The sequence below is a fragment of the Bubalus bubalis genome, chromosome 2 (assembly GCF_019923935.1).
Source record: "Bubalus bubalis isolate 160015118507 breed Murrah chromosome 2, NDDB_SH_1, whole genome shotgun sequence".
In the NCBI taxonomy this organism is placed as follows: domain Eukaryota; kingdom Metazoa; phylum Chordata; class Mammalia; order Artiodactyla; family Bovidae; genus Bubalus; species Bubalus bubalis.
In genome coordinates, this window is record NC_059158.1 from 42,400,726 (window position 1) to 42,416,462 (window position 15,737).

General features: G+C 53.0%; 2 protein-coding genes across 4 annotated transcripts; both read right to left on the reverse strand.

Annotated features, from left to right (window-relative positions):
• Positions 1-2,913: 2,913 nt before the first annotated feature.
• Positions 2,914-5,446, reverse strand: RPL10A (ribosomal protein L10a). The gene is made up of 6 exons (XM_006050374.4): positions 5,360-5,446; positions 4,931-5,005; positions 4,767-4,847; positions 4,271-4,419; positions 3,422-3,594; positions 2,914-3,116 (listed from the first exon to the last, which is right to left on the reverse strand). The coding sequence occupies exons 1-6, from the start codon at positions 5,362-5,364 to the stop codon at positions 2,946-2,948; spliced, it is 654 nt and encodes a 217-aa protein (XP_006050436.1). The 5' UTR covers positions 5,365-5,446; the 3' UTR covers positions 2,914-2,945.
• A 904-nt stretch (positions 5,447-6,350) lies between these two features.
• On the reverse strand, positions 6,351-15,532 carry FANCE (FA complementation group E). Of its 3 annotated transcripts, XM_006050371.4 has the most exons (10): positions 15,071-15,528; positions 13,194-13,824; positions 12,546-12,590; positions 12,188-12,256; positions 11,755-11,898; positions 10,997-11,120; positions 10,691-10,769; positions 9,261-9,327; positions 8,008-8,133; positions 6,351-6,891 (listed from the first exon to the last, which is right to left on the reverse strand). In XM_006050371.4, exons 1-10 carry the CDS (start codon positions 15,319-15,321, stop codon positions 6,790-6,792), a joined length of 1,638 nt encoding a protein of 545 aa, XP_006050433.3. In that variant the 5' UTR covers positions 15,322-15,528; the 3' UTR covers positions 6,351-6,789. The 3 variants fall into 3 exon arrangements, 2 of the variants coding, with proteins under 2 accessions (XP_006050433.3, XP_006050434.3); XM_006050372.4 differs by lacking the exon at positions 12,188-12,256; XR_326813.4 differs by lacking the exon at positions 6,351-6,891 and having other exon boundaries at positions 8,051-8,133; positions 9,261-9,564; positions 15,071-15,532.
• Between the last annotated feature and the right edge of the window lie 205 nt (positions 15,533-15,737).

Here is a 15,737-nt window from a genome sequence, read left to right on the forward strand (position 1 = left end):
AGCTCAGCTGTCACTTATAATCAAATCAGTCTGCTTTCCCCTCCTGCCTCCCACTCTTTGCTCTCTACTGTGGTGCTATGGGCCTCTGGAGGGCAGGCACCATGGCTCCAAACAGCTTTTGAGCAGGCCAGCGGAAGGCAGGGAGTCACAGTAGTTTAATATAGTTTTTAAGGACTCCTGCACCAATACATAAGGCCTAATAGATCTTATAAAGTGGGGAGTGGGTTTAATTTTTAAATCCAGGTGATGTAAATCAGTAATCCAGTAAGACTCAAGTTTCCAAGAATTTCCAAAACATACCCATAGAGTTTCCAAAACTATTTTTATTAAGACCTGGCACTTCTACCACAGAGGGTTAGGGTTAGATCCCCGGTTGGGGAACTAAAATCCCACACGCGGCACAGCGAGACAGAGTGGTTGCGGGGCAGGGGCGCGAGGGTGCGACTGATTCTAAAGGCACCTAGTTCTCCCCACGCATCACCATTGATGAGACATGTGTCCTCAGGATGACCTCCATTCCATCTGTCCTACAGCCAGCTGAGCCAGATAAGCAGGTATTTATGTGCCAGGTCTAGAACACACATGTATGTAGCTATGCCTAATTACCATTTTATAACCGCTGTTTGAGTACCAAGTGCCTGGCACTGTGCAAAGCACATCATGCTTTTAGTAGGTACCTTCTTCAGCTCCACTTTCAGATGAGCTTTCTGGAAGAGGCTGGCTCAGTAGGTACCCATCGTTTCTGAGTGGTAGAACTGGGATTCACTTAGGCAATGGGGGCCTCAGCCCAGTCTGGTCTTGCACCCCACAAATTATATGCAGCTGGTCACAGGAACCTCCTCTGGGAAACCCTTGCTTTGCTGTGATGCTGCTCATGACAGCATAGCTGCTGGCACAGTCGGTCTCCCAGAAGGGATTTGCTTTCATCCCACAGGCTGTGATCATTCTCTCAGAATTGGCCACCGAAGGTGCACTTGGGGCCCGCCTTATGGGAGGCTTGCTGCTGCTGCCGCCAAGTCGCTTCAGTCATGTCCGACTCTGTGCGATCCCATAGACGGCCTCCTACCAGGCTCCTCTGTCCCTAGGATTCTCCAGAACACTGGAGTGGGTTGCCATTTCCTTCTCCAATATGGGAGGCTTGCTGGCCTTCACCTAATCCCTCTCATACCTTTTGCTATCAGTTTAGTTCAGTCGCTCCAGTCGTGTCCGACTCTTTGCGACCCCATGAATCGCAGCACGCCAGGCCTCCCTGTCCATCACCATCTCCCGGAGTTCACTCGGACTCACGTTCATCGAGTCAGTGATGCCACCCAGCCATCTCATCCTCTGTCGTCCCCTTCTCCTCCTGCCCCAAATCCCTCCCAGCATCAGGGTCTTTTCCAATGAGTCAACTCTTTGCATGAGGTGGCCAAAGTACTGGAGTTTCAGCTTTAGCATCATTCCTTCCCAAGAAATCCCAGGGCTGACCTCCTTCAGAATGGACTGGTCGGAGCTCCTTGCAGTCCAAGGGACTCTCAAGAGTCTTCTCCAACACCACAGTTCAAAAGCATCAATTCTTCGGGGCTCAGCCTTCTTCACAGTCCAACTCTCACATCCATACATGACCACAGGAAAAACCATAGCCTTGACTAGACGGACCTTAGTTGGTAAAGTAATGTCTCTGCTTTTCTATATGCTATCTACGTTGGTCATAACTTTTCTTCCAAGGAGTAAGCGTCTTTTAATTTCATGGCTGCAATCACCATCTGCAGTAATTTTGGAGCCCCCCAAAATAAAGTCTGACACTGTTTCCCCATCTATTTCCCATGAAGTGATGGGACCAGATGCCATGATCTTCGTTTTCTCCAATGTTTTCCTTTTGCTATACTCACCTTTATAAGAGGACAGAAAATGTAGTCACTTGTGTACCCTATTCCTCTGGTTACCAAATCATAAATTTTCCCCGTGTTGCCTTTTTTCTTTGGCTAACAAAAACCACACAGCTTCAGAAAATCCCCTAAATCACTTAACTCCCAGCTTTCAATGGGAGTTAACTTTACAAACTTTAGTTTGCTCCCAATCATTTTCCTTGAGTTGGCCAAAGTTTGTTCTGTTGGTCACTTTGTCCAACTCTGAAACCCCATGGACTGTAGCCTGCCAGGCTCTTCAGTCCATGGGATTTTCCAGGCAAGAATGCTGGGAGTGGGTTGCCATTTCCTTCTCCAGGGGATCTTCCTGATCCAGGCATTGCAGGAAGATTCTTTACCATCTGAGTTATAGGGAACTCCTTTTTTTACTGTGCCAGCTTACAAAACCCAGAGTGAACCTTTTGGCCAACCCTATACTAGGAATAAAACTTTTTCCTTTCAGTAAAATTGAACTCGTCAGTCGTAGCCAGCTTTCCCCCCTCCATACCTACTGGCAACACTGTTCAACAGGCCTAGGTGTTTTATCACTAACTGCATTACCAGAGGAGCAAGTCAAGACTATCACATTGAGAACCAAAATTAAATGCTCATCAGATGATTAGGTGTAATAGTTACAACCTAAGCCAAAATGACAAATCCCTTTGGTTAATACCCTGATGCTAGGAAAGACTGAGGGCAGAAGTGGGTGAGAGGAAGAGATGGTTGGATGGCATCACCAAATCAATGGCCATTAGTTTGAGCAAGCTCCAGGAGATGGTGAAGGACAGGGAAGCCTGGCATGCTGCAGTCCATGGGGTCTCAAAGGGTTTGGACACGACTTAGCCACTTAACACCTTGTACACAAGTAGATAAAGGTTGTTTTAAGAAGTTTCAGCATTACTCCATGATTTTGAGGGCAGAAAGGCCTTCTCTGGTTTGTACTAAATGGCTACCCATCACTGGCTCATCAGTGCAGGGTAGCAAAGCACCTCCCTCCCTCCCTTCCCAAAGCCACAGAAGACACGGCTGATGGTTTAGTATGGTTTATTAAGCTGTGCCTTAGTACAGACGCTGGGGCTTGCCCATGGTGCTCTTAATGTACAAGGCCCTGACGTTCTGCCAATTTTTCTTGAGCAATGACACCAGGAAGTTGACAGCTAAGTGGATGTTGTACACAAGCTCATCATCTGTCATCTTCACGTGGCCAACAGCCACTGCCAGACACAGCACCTGTGGGGAGAAGGTCAAATCAGGTTGGTGGCCTGATTCAAAGAAACCAACTGTGGAGAGTGGGCTCATCTACAAGCCAGATGGCCCATTCCACCCCCTTCCAGTGCCCTAATAAGCAGTGCTTTGCCCTCAGACCTAGAAGACCAGAGCTATTTGAAAACCTTCAATCCTGTAAGTGACTGTCACAAGTCCCAAGAATCCTCAGAAAGGCAAACCAGGGCTTCCACACCGAGAATGTGGGTAAACGGCAAGGCCCTGCCACCGTCACCACTGTTTAATCTGCGCCACCAGCCAGACCACCTCACCTTCTTCATCTGGAACTTGATCGTGGACTTCACTTCATCAACTTTGGCCACCATGTTCTCATTGTGGGTCAGCAAGGAAGGGAACTTGCCAGCCTTGTTCAGGCCTGGGCCCAGGATTCGGGGGATCTGCTTGATCAGAGACTCTGAAGCCAAAAAGGCATCATATTTCTTGGCTGGTAGAGAGAAAAAGCCATTAGGACCTGGCCCCTCAAGACAACTCTAAACAGAGCTCTGTGACCCAACCACAGAAGTGGCCTCCATCAGCACTCTACCCTTTCCACAGCTACCAAGTCTTTTGCATCCTCTCCTGAGGGCAGTATAAGCTCCATCCTCTGGACTTTTACTGGCCAAACATCCACATGAAACCAAGTGGCAGAAGTCCACGCTGACTCACAATCCATGTTGTAATGAAAAAGGCTCACTCTAATTAAGACTGCCTGGTTTCAAATCCCACCTTCCTACTTTCTAGTCACCCAACTGAAGAACCTGTTCATCTGTAATAAATACTCCAATCATAGAGCATAAAGATTAAAATGAAACAATAGGAGCTCTAAATAGAAATTCCAACCCAGAAGGCACTAGCACCTAACCTGTCAATTTGACAGAGCTCACCTGCTTAGCAAAGAACCACTACCTGGCCTTCGTCCCTTAAAAATAACCCTCAAAGCAAAAAAAAATTTTTCACATGGCTAAGTTTCAATTTCCAGTTGGCCAAGCACAGCAGATACTTGGTCGTAACTCTACCCCTTCATTTTAAAATCCGAATAGCAGAAATACCCCTATATTCTACCACTCCCAAGAGATCTGCAATCACTGTACCCCACCTATGAAACCACACCAGGCACTCACCCAGCTTCTTGACCAGTTTTTTATTCTTGTTCAGTTTTTTCAGCGCCTCGATGTCCATGTGGGGGATATCCACAGCCTTGGCCTCATCACAATGCTGCTGGTCCCCCAAGACACACACGGAGAACTTGGGGCGGGGAGTGGACTTAAGCCTGCATTTTGGGGGGGACAGGATAGGTCACATCCAGCCCTAAGCTACCGAGGCTGAAGGTGAAAGGGTCTGGGACCACTGAGCCTTACCCAGAGCCGTCCACATTCACCAACAGCTAGTCTGGCTTCTCAAACTAGCCGGCGGGCTCGGCCAAAGCCTCCCCACGCCTCCCCTCTTCTTTTAAGACCCAGGGTGGGGGTCCGTCCAGCCACGTCTGCCCGGAGCAGGGGGTCTGAACTACCCGGGCACTTCAGTGCCGCAAGCGCCCGGCCGCCACTGGAGCCACAAGGGAGGAGACGGGGCAGCGCGGGGGCACTGAGGGCTGGGTGGGATCGGAACGATGCCAACCTGACGGTGCCCGAGAAGCGTTTGTCCTTCTGAGGGTCATAGTTCTTCAGGCTGATCTGAAGCTCCACCGTCTCCAAAAACCTTAAAAAAAAAGAAGTTAACGAAGTTATAACAAGCCTCCAGCGGCTTTCCCCAAAGCGGCTCTCCCCGAGGCCGGCTCTTACTTTCTGCGCTTGCGCTGGTTCCCATGCAGGACTTCCCGCACCGCCTCGTAGAGGGTGTCGCGGGAGACTTTGCTGCTGCAAGAAACAAGCAAGACAAGCGGTCAGAGCCCGGGAGCCGGGCACCAACCCCCGGGGGTGTCAGAAGCCTCGGGCGCGGGGGTGCCTAGAGATTACTCCCCGGGGGCTTCTGGACACCCAAGTGGAGCGACTCGGGCCCAAGGACCAACCCCGGGGAAGAGGGACCCTACTGGAGACCGGCCTTGGCGCGCGAACTCGAACGCCAGGCCCGCAGGCCGAAGCCTGACAAGAAATACCCCTCAACGAAGCAGGGGCAAGAACTCCCGGGGCATCTGCCCGCAATGTTTCCTTCCCCACAGGGGCGTCCAGAGGCGCGGATGAACGTGGATAGCACGACTAAGCGACACCAACCTCATGGTTCCCCACGCCGCGATAACCGGAAAAGAGAGAAACGCCCCTCGCGCATGCGCCCAAATAGGATCCTTGTTCTCGCGAGAGATGTCTGTTCCCGCGGCTTTTCTCCTGAGTGTAGTCAGTCTGGTGGCTCAATCCCGGGGAGCGCCGCCACCTGCGGCCACTGAGGGGCGCCACCGACGTGCCTTGTACCGCTAGACTCGCTTGGGAAGACCCCAGCCGCACGCCCCGTGGCACCAGACTCTGCCAGGCCCTTAGGGAAGAGGCTAGGGCCAGGGATCGAACCGCAGTAGTCACACTGCTGGGCATCGCACCCTTGACAGCCGCTGAGAGGATGCAGACAGACCCTCACCATTTTTGTCTCTTAGACCTCCGGCGCGCACCTCCTCCTGCCTTGCGAACCTGTTTCACGTCTCAAAAGCAGGCTTTACTAAAAGTTTCTTTCTTGGCCGCTCAGAGCCTGCAGCGGGGAGGCCTCAAGGAAGGTTTTGTGATGAACTTACACCTGACAGTTGATTCAGGAACATCTATAGGTTGTTTACTGTGAGCAAGGCGCCTCGCTAAGTGCTGTGGGAATATAGAGATGTAGGACAGACAGGCCCACATACTGCACACTCTCTGCCTCTTCTGTCCAGCAGGCTGCTCACCGTAACCCCAGGAACTCTTCAGATCCCTCCATCATCTGCCCCAAAGCCTTCCCCAACTCCAGGTTGAGTCATTCCCGCCCTCAAGCCCTCTCCCGCAGTGTGGCATGCCCAGTCTCACCCACTCCACAGACCGCTCTGACAGGGCTCAGGTGCGTGGTATCACACGTGATCTGGCCCACAGAATGTGAATGAACCTCAGAACTCTACCACCTGGCCCACAAGGAGAAAGATGCCCCCTGTCACTAAGGAGGGTGGGGCAGGGGGTGGGGGGTGGTATGGGCTGGTTTCAACAAATAACAAGAGTTAGTAGGAAGACAGGCACTGCTTCTAATAAGACATTATTGAACCTCTCTCTCTTTTTTTTTAATGAAATACCATTGATAAATTATTCAAGTCAGAAACAAGAACACAGAGGATCATCACATATACACTTGAGCACAGGAGATCTGTGCTGAGCACATGTCCCTGGGGCTCCTGGAGTGTCATCGTTGTCCACTCTGGGTCTGCTATGACCCTGCGGAGGCCTATCTTAACGGTGTCTGTCCCCAGAAGTGACAAGGAGGGAGCCCAGGGTCAGGAGCCCTCGGTAATGCAGATCATCTAGCCCCAGACCCTTCCTGCCAGCCCCTCTGCAGCCTGGAGCAGGGAGGCAGTTGATCCCTGGGATGGCCAGGTTCAGCCCTGACCCCCAGGCAAGAGGCAGGGTGAGGAGCTGAGGGCAGAAGTGTCCTTCAGGAAGTCGGTGAGGGAGCTTCGGGAGGGTGGTCCTCTGGTGGACAGTCAGGGGGTCAGATGTCTCAGGGCAGCCTGCAGGGACTTCCTCAGGAAAGTGGTGTGGAGTTCCACAGCTGCAGCCAGGCCCAGCTTCTGGGGCTCAGTGATCTGGAGAGAAGGATGAATCGTATCAGGACTCCAGCAGCTGATCCCTCCTCTCCCCTATCCTGCCCCTGGGCTCTGTTAGTTAGAAGAGAGAAATCCAGGACCCAAGGACGATTGGAGATGACTCCCTGAGAAATCTAACTTCCATTAGATGCTACCATGACCAGGGGATGTGACCTTGGGCAAGTTACTGCATCTCAATTTCCTCATCTATAAAATGGAGCCAATAATAGGACCTTCTCATAGGACTAGTACTCACAGGACTAGTACCAAGTTCACATATATAAAGGGCTTAGAAGGATGCCTGGAACATAGCAGGGGCTACAAGTATCAGCTTAGTCTTTTAGCTCTCTAACCTTCTCCCCCACGACCATCCACTCTCGGGTTTTTAGGCCTCAGCTACAATGACCTACCTGCAGATCCCCTCGGACATTCAGTGCTTACACAGTTTATTTGGCTGGAACACTGTTTCCTCCACCTTGGCCTTTAACTACCACCCATCCTTTAAGAGTCAGGAAGCCTGTACCAATTCCCACGACAAACAAGGTTTAGTTGCCCCCTTTTCCTCTACCATCAGATGCCCTGTGCTTACCTTCACCTGGCTGCTACCGGATATTACAATGATCTCCCCCTCACTAGCCCAGTAGGTGCTGGTGCAGAGGTCAAGTCCAGGACAGAAACTGTGATATTGTGATTGTTGATTCCTAATGCCTCAGAAAGCATCTGGCCTAGAGCAGTGTTGGCTGGATGAACGAACTCCTAAGCAGCCTCACTCCCCTATTCTTGGACTTGAACTTGTGGTTTCCCTGGCTTATACTCAGGGTTTTCTCCCTAGTGAACATCAAACACCCTCGTGGCAGGATCAAGCAGCAGAAACTGCCCTTGTGTGTGCTTAGTTGCTCAGTTGTGTCTGACTCTGCGACCCCATGAACTGCAGCCCGCCAGGCTCCTCTGTCCATGGGATTCTCCAAGCAGGAATACTGGAGTGGGTTGCCATGCCCTGCTCCAGGGGATCTTCCCAACTCAGGGATCAAACCCAGGTCTCCCTCATTGCAGGCAGATTCTTTACCAACTGAGCCGCCAGGGAAGCCCCACACTTGTGGCCCTACCAGTACTCACGTTGGCCTGATACTTGGTCATCACTGTCAGCAGGAGCTTGGCATAGGCCATGGATGTGGTGGCCACTGGCCCCTCTTTACAGAGTTTCTCCATCAACACACTGAACTTCTCAGGGGGCATCTCCACCTGCACACATTAGGAGATGGGGCAATAGCACAAGAAAGGGCCCTGGATTCAATTCCCCAACTCTACCACTTCCTAAGCAAGTGACCCTCAACCAAACTGAACTTCAGGTCACTCAACTAGACTGAGCCTCAGCTTCCACATCTGTAAAATGGGGCTCATAATACTGAACTCTGAGGACTTTGAAAGTGATTTAATGTTATTATGCAGATAAAGCCTGGCACACAGGACTCAGAAAAGCGGTAGTCACTGCTGCACAGGCTCAGATTAGGAGCAAGGGGAGGCTGAGGATCTTTAGCCTGGCATAGTGGTTGAAGATAAAAGGAGAGAGTGGTCCCAAGGGAGTCCTGCCTGCATAACAACAACAGCTTCTCATAATCATAACTTAATAAACACTTATTAGGCACTAGGTACCGTTCCGGACATGCTACCCCAATTATACCACTTAAATCTCACCCCAGTTTTACATGGTAGGTGCCATCATCACCCCCCTTTTGCCGACGAGGAAACTGAGGCATAAAGAGGCTAACTACTTGCATTATAAACCAATGAGGCAGACTCGTGTACCGGTATACGGAAAAACTGCCAAAATTCCTGTTAGATGGAAAAAGCAAAGCACAGGGCACTCTGTTACAGCTTAGACCTTGGTGTGTTACAACCTATGTAAAAAGCAGGGGAAGAGTAAATTTCAACATGTGTCCTTGTATTTATACAGCGTCTCTGGGAGGGTTCCACTGCGACTAGTAACACTGATTAGCCCTGGGGAGGGGAATATGGGTGGCTGGGAGGAATTTTTTCACTATGTCCTTGTAAGGATACAGTTCAAAGGTGGGAACATATGACTCTATTACCTATTCAAAAATAAATTAAATTTACACATACACATCAATAAGTCCCTCCTCCAGGCCACACAGCCAGCAAGAGGCACAGCTGGGATTCACCGTGCAGTCAGCTCTCTGCTCCTGGCCTTTCAAGCCCCAGGACCCTCCTCCCAGTGTCACAGGAACCCTCCTGGAGGGCTGCCATCCTGCTTGCCCATTCTGTCACTGAAGTGGTCAGAAGCCCAGGAGCCCCACGCCCGCCCACAGCACAGCAGCGCTTCTTTGTCCATCCCAAGGCAGCCTGCTCACCTGCCGCTCCAGGAGTGACTGCAGCACCAAGAAAGCCTCCTCCTTCCAGGGCAGCTCCAAGATCTGTCTGCAAGCACAGGCCCCAGTGAGGAAAGCTCAGCCTCCCACCAAGCCTGGGGATCTACTGCTCCTACCCCAAGGCAAGGCCCCCGGGGACAGCTAAGATCCGCAGCCGCAGAGGAAGTAGTCAGGGCCCCTGATGCTGGCGGCCGGGTAGGAGCGCTGCTGCAGTGCCGGGAAAGCCATGGCCCCAGACCCCTGGGAGCTGACAGTGGAGGCTTTGGCCGAGACGTACAATGGTTCCCTGAAAAATGACCAAGAGTCGAGAGTGCATCCTGAGCAAAAAGGGGAGGGTGACCCAGGGAAGAGGATGATGACAGTGATGGGTGAGGTGACACATGTGAGGCTTCTGAGAGAAGGCAAGCCGTCCCTGCAGAGCCCAGCCCTCGGTGAGGTCCACTCCAGCTGCACCTCCTGTCCTCAGCTTGTTGGGAAAGGCAGGATGTCACGTGGAAACACTGTCCCTTCCCGGGTGCACAGACTTGGGTCTGAGGCCAGGCTTTTGCGCTCGCTGTAGCTCTGTGACCTTTGGCCACCTCCCTCAGCCTCTCTGAGCTTCAGCTTTCCCATCTCTAAGGTGGCAGCAGCACAGGACTGCACGCAGACTGAAGTAGTGAATTGAAAGCACAGAGAAAGTCCTTGGAAACAGGTGGCTAGTAGTTTTTTGGAGATTGTCCCCTTCTCATTTGATACTTAGCATTTTATATTTCATGTTGATTTCCACTGGGGTCTCACCTACTCATTATTTCTACATGTCTGTATCTTAACTCCCCAATTTGATGCCCAAACTTAACACCAATTTTATGACAGTATTTGAGCACTTCCTAGGTGCCAAATACTGTGCTGAGGTCTTCATGTGCATTATCACACTTAATATCTAGAAAAACCCTACACAGTTAATGTGTGGAAGCAGAGGCTCAGAGAGATAGAACAACCTGATTAAACTTGCACATTTAAAGACAAAGTTGAAAGATAAAAAAAATAAAAGGCAAGGCTGAGGTTTTCACCCACGTCCGTCTGACCCCAGAGCCAGTGCTCTGAACCACGATGTCATGTTCCAACTATGCTGAGAACTCAAGCACAGCAGCACCAGCCTCTTCTCCACATTCCCTGGGGCGCCTGGCACAGAAGTCCGGCCCCCTGGGCTGGGGAGGGGACATGGTGTGGCAACTTACAAGGACCCACAGTGGTAAGGCACAAAGCCAGGCTCAGGTCAGCGAGAGCGGGCGTCGGCTGTGCCACTGCCTGTATTTCAGGCACTTTTGGGCACAGGGCCTGGTGCCCAGTCAGCTCCAATTCCAGAATGCCAAGAGCAGCTTGGCCAGGGAGAGGAGGTGTGGGTGGGGCCAGCAGGGGTGCCTGTCACTTACCCCAGCATTAGAACCTGCACGTCTGGCTCCAGGGCCTTGTCCTTTGTAAGGCAACACAGTAACTCTGTTTGAGCTGGACCTGAGTGGGCGACAGCAGATAAGAGAAGTCTGGGAAAAGACGGCAGGAGAGGAGGGGGCTGGCAGGGAACAAAATGCCCAGCTCATTACAGGCGGCAGTGTCATGGAAGCAACTGGTATCTTTACTCCTTGAATACCCAACTCCTGCCAGGACCACCCAGGGGAGGTGAAGGGTGCTGCGAAGAGAGCGGGCAGAGCTACCGGGCCTGCGGCCTGTTCTAAAATTACCTATTCCTGGGGCTTGGAGCACAGGGCCAAGGAGGGCTCTGCAGACAGCATAGGGGTACTTGGTACAGAAGGAGGTCAGGGCAGTCGTGAGCAGGCGGGAGGCTGAGGAAGTCAGGGAGAGAATCTACAGCCAACGGGGAGGAAACACTTAATTAATTGCTTCTTCCCTCCAACAAATGTTTATCAGACTCATTTCAGAAGCTTATACATTACACCAGGCTTCCCCAGTGGCTCAGCGGTTAAAGAATCTGCCTGCAATGCAGGAGATGCGGCAGGAGGAGCTGCAGATTCTATCCCTGGATCAGGAAGATGCCCCGGGGAAGGAAATGGCAACCCACTCCAGTATTCTTGCCTGGAAAATCCCATGGACAGAGGAGCCTGGCGGGCTACAGTCCATGGGATCACAAAGAGTCAGACAAGACTGAGCAACTAAATGCAAACTCATACATTACAGTGACAAAAAAGTCCTTTTATCCAGGACCCACATGGATCCACCCATTGGAAAGTGCACATAGCTCCCTTCCCCGGCTCCCATATCCCTTCAGCTTCTTTAAGGATCTGGGGCCCAAGAGGGATGAGTTAGATGCCCTGTAGGTAGATGGCCTAGGGGTCTATGCCCTTCCCTTGCCCCCAGGACCCAGGACAGGCCAGATGTGTGCCAGGCTGGGAACCCCCTCTGGCATCCTGCTGAGGGCTCAGACTCTCTCCCTGTCGCCCCACCAGTCCCAGACCCTTCATGTGCGTCCCAGAGCACCTACCCGTCCAAGGAAGAGGCTCCTGGTCAGCACAGTGGCATTGCCCAGGCTGAGGTCTGGTGACAAGGCCAGCAGCCAGGTGCAGAGCTGGAGGAGACCTGTGTCCAGGAGCTGCGGGAGCTGCAGCTGGGCACACAGCAGGTCCACCTGCCAAGGACGGGGGAGGGTCCCGGGACACTCAGCCTGTCTTGGCTGAACTGTCTCAAGCCAAGCAGGCAGAACGGGCGGGGCCAGGACACCCCAGGGTAAGGTAAGATGGGAAAGCTGCCCTATGGGAACCAAGGGCTAAAAGAAACCACTGCGGGTGACCCCTGCCCCTGAGAGAACAAAAACCCAACCAAATCCCCTCTCCAAATTCCCACATGAGGCAGAGGAACAGAAATTTAAGTGGAGTCAGGGACTGTGTCCTCAGGCCAGCCAGGCTTTCTGGACTCACCTGGCCAGGACTGCACTCCTGGAAAAGCTGCAGCTCAACTGGTGGGGTGCCCTCCAGTCCTTCCAACCCCTGAGAGGGCGAATGCCATGTTAGGGCTGGCAGAGCCCTCAGTGACAAGTCAATTGGCAGAGTGGATGGGTGAGGACCTCAGAAGGTGCTACTGGAGAGCTACTTGCCAGGGGTTAGAACAACATATGTGGGCCAAGAAAAGCCTTCACACGGATGGTGAGACCTTCACTTCCCACCCCCCACCCCCACTGAACAGCTGTGCCTCGCTGCACTGGGGCTTCCCTGGGCGCCGCTGGGGTCCAGGAAAGGGTGGAAGAAGGGCTGTGGGGAGCAAGGTAGGGCAAGTCACCTTCCCAAGGGTCTTGAGCAGCTGCTGCAGCCTGGGAACCTGGTCCTGCAGAGGAGAGCCCAGTCACTGCCAAGCCCCCACCCATGCAGCACGGCCTCCGGTCATGGCCATGGCCCCAGCCGGGTCCCAGCCCCCTTTGAGAGAAGGCCCCGGGTCAGTGGGAGCTAGTGGGCAAAGATGACTCAAGAGAGCCAGAACATGAAGCCTAAACTTTACAAAGTGCTTCAGAACTCAAACTAGACAAGGGCCCATGTAAATCCACCTGAACAGACTTGTCTTCTTTGCATCCATCCTGATGGGGCTAGACCAGGCCCTGGGCTGGGAGGTCAAGCTGGATGCTGGGACATCTCCCCCATTTCCCATAAGGTGGGGTAGCAGGGGTAGCTCCAGAGCCTTTCCTATTCCCCGGTACCCCTGATCTCACAATACTGATCATTAGGTCAAGGGTTCCCATCTCCAGTCCCTCCCTTCCCTACCCTCTTCTCAGAAGCTTGTGGAGCAGAAACGACATTCCCTCAACCCCACCTCCTTCCCCTTGCTCCGCAGACTACAGTCATTCCAAAGGGGACAGTGTCCCAGCCAGCTTTTGCCCTGTATGAACCCTCCACTCCAAAAGATCACTCTAAAGCAGCCACCTCACCCTAGTACCTGGATAACTTTGGGCAACTCCAAACTCTCAGGTAGGCCCTTAGCATCCTTTAGACTCTGACCAGCCTCACTGGGCTCAGGTCCCATGACAGCCTGGTTCGTGATGGATGATGCACCTCCTCCATCAGCCAGGGATTCCAAAGATTCGTGTTCAGGTCTCTTCTCCTCATGACCTTCTTCTTCCTCTTCTTCCTTTTCCAAACACCGGAGCCTTTTGGGGGCCCTCTCCCCCTCAGGACTGACAGGCTCTTCCTCTGGCTCCTTCCTGCGTTTCCCAGGCTGCTGGGAGTCCTTGTCCTCCTCCTGCCCTCCTTCTCCTTCAGAATCTGGAGTCGGGGGCAACTTCAACTTCCTGCCCCCTTGGCCCAGCCGCCTACACAGGCCTTGGAGCTGTCTCTGGCACCTTTCAGACAGTGGGGACGTTCCATCAGTGGAGACACCAGCACTCAGATCCCTTTGCAGAAATTCTCCAAGGGCCCGGAGCCAGGGATCAGGGTCAGGACTTGGATCCTGCCTCGCAACCTGCAGCACAGGGAGGAGCCTGCTTTCGGGCAGCGATGGCCAAACAGCCATGAGCAGGGACATCAGGTTTCTCCGGCATAACGGGGGCAATCGCAGCAGCAGTGGTTTCCTGGGTGGCAAAAGGAGGGCACCGTTAGGAGCATCTTGCTGAAAGGAACACAGGGCAGGCTGGCTAGAGTTAGAGGCTACATTGCGCCGGACAGAAGTGGGTGGGGAGTGCTGGAAGGCAGCACCTGAGGGTCAGTGTGGATGGAAGTGGAGACAACATGGCAATCACTCAACAAGTGAGCATCTATTCTACACTACACTAGGCCCTGCTCTTTGACATCTTCTATTTCAGCTCAAAAATTGGAACCTACCCTGTAATCCATTACTTCATGGCAAATAGATGGGGAAACAATGAAAATAGTGACAGACTTTATTTTCTTTGGCTCCAAATCACTGCAGATGGTGACTGCAGCCATGAAATTAAGATTCTTGCTCCTTGGAAGAAAAGCTATGACCAACCTAGACAGCATATTAAAAAGCAGAGATATTACTTTGCCAACAAAAGTCCGTCTAGTCAAAGCTATGGTTTTTCCAGTAGTCATGTATGGATGTGAGAGCTGGACTGAAGAATTGATGCTTTTGAACTGTGGTGTTGGAGAAGACTCTTGAGAGTGCCTTGGACTACAGATAGATCCAACCAGTCAATCCTAAAGGAAATCAGTTCTGAACATTCACTGGAAGGACTGATACTGAAGCTGAAACTCCAATACTTTGGCCACCTGATGCGAAGAGCTGATTCATTTGAAAAGACCCTGATGTTGGGAAAGATTGAAGGTGGGAGAAGGGGACGACATAGAATGAGATGGTTGGATGGCATCACCAACTCAATGGACATGAGTTTGAGTAAACTCCTAGGAGTTGGTGATGGACAGGGAGGCCTGGCATGATGCAGTTCATGGGGTCACAAAGAGTTGGACCAACTGTGACTGAACTGAACCCTGTAATAGATCCATACCTGTTTTATGTAAACAAGAAAAAAAAAAGACCTTTCTGAAATTTTATGTAAAAATGATACTCCAGAACGCTGAGTAATGCTTAGTCTGCAGCCCTGTGCTCCCCTCGGCAGTCCCTGTAACTCACAGGGGTCACCACCCTTCACGCTTCTGAACCTCTCTACGTGACTCTGCTATTTGTCATCACACACAAAGACACTTGGGCTATGTGAGGCCGGAAAGAAACCTTTTATTTATTTGTGTGTGGGGGTTAAAAACACATCTAGAGCAGCGGGTAGCGCCAGCTCCTGCTTCACACGACCCTAGAGGATGAGGGCACCGACAGGGCCGGAGGAACGCGGGCGGACGACTTACAGCTCCAGGCGACAGTCCGGGCCCTCCACGACGGGTTCCTCCCGGCACAGCGCCTCGAGGACGCCGTCCCAGGCAAAGGGCTCCCCACCGCGGCCGCTCAGTGTCCGCAGCACCCCTAGACCACGCCGCGCCCCGTCGGGCCCGGCCTGCAGCGCCTGCAGCAGGAGGCGGCCGGGGGCCTCCAGCCGAGCCCAGGGCGCCGCCGGCTCTGCGTCCTCAGCCCGAGCGGTCTCAGCCTCCAAGGCCTCCATGCCCAGGGTCGGGGAGTCGCGCCGCCCCGCGGTCCGGCTTCGGGCCTCAGCTCCGGGGCCTGGGAAAAGGGAGGCTGAGGACAGCGCCGCTCCAGCCAAGTTCCCTCCTCAGCTCAGGGGGGGACGCCCGGCCAAGGCGCGGAAGTCGAGCGGTCAGCTAAGAAGCGGGAGGTGCGGCTAGGGGCGGGGCGCGGAGGAAAGCCGGAAGGGGCGGGGCCGGGATGCGCCGGGTCGGAAGCAGGAACCGAGCAGGGGAGGGGCAAAGGCCGACTGCCGGTCTGCTGATGGGGCGGGGCCAGAGTTGGGGCGGGGCTACAGAGAATCAGGCTTGTGGGCGGGGTCATGCAGGAGATTGGGTGGGACAGGGCTTGATGGAGGAGCGGGTCCTTACCTTTCTTCAGATAAGCGATGAGGGC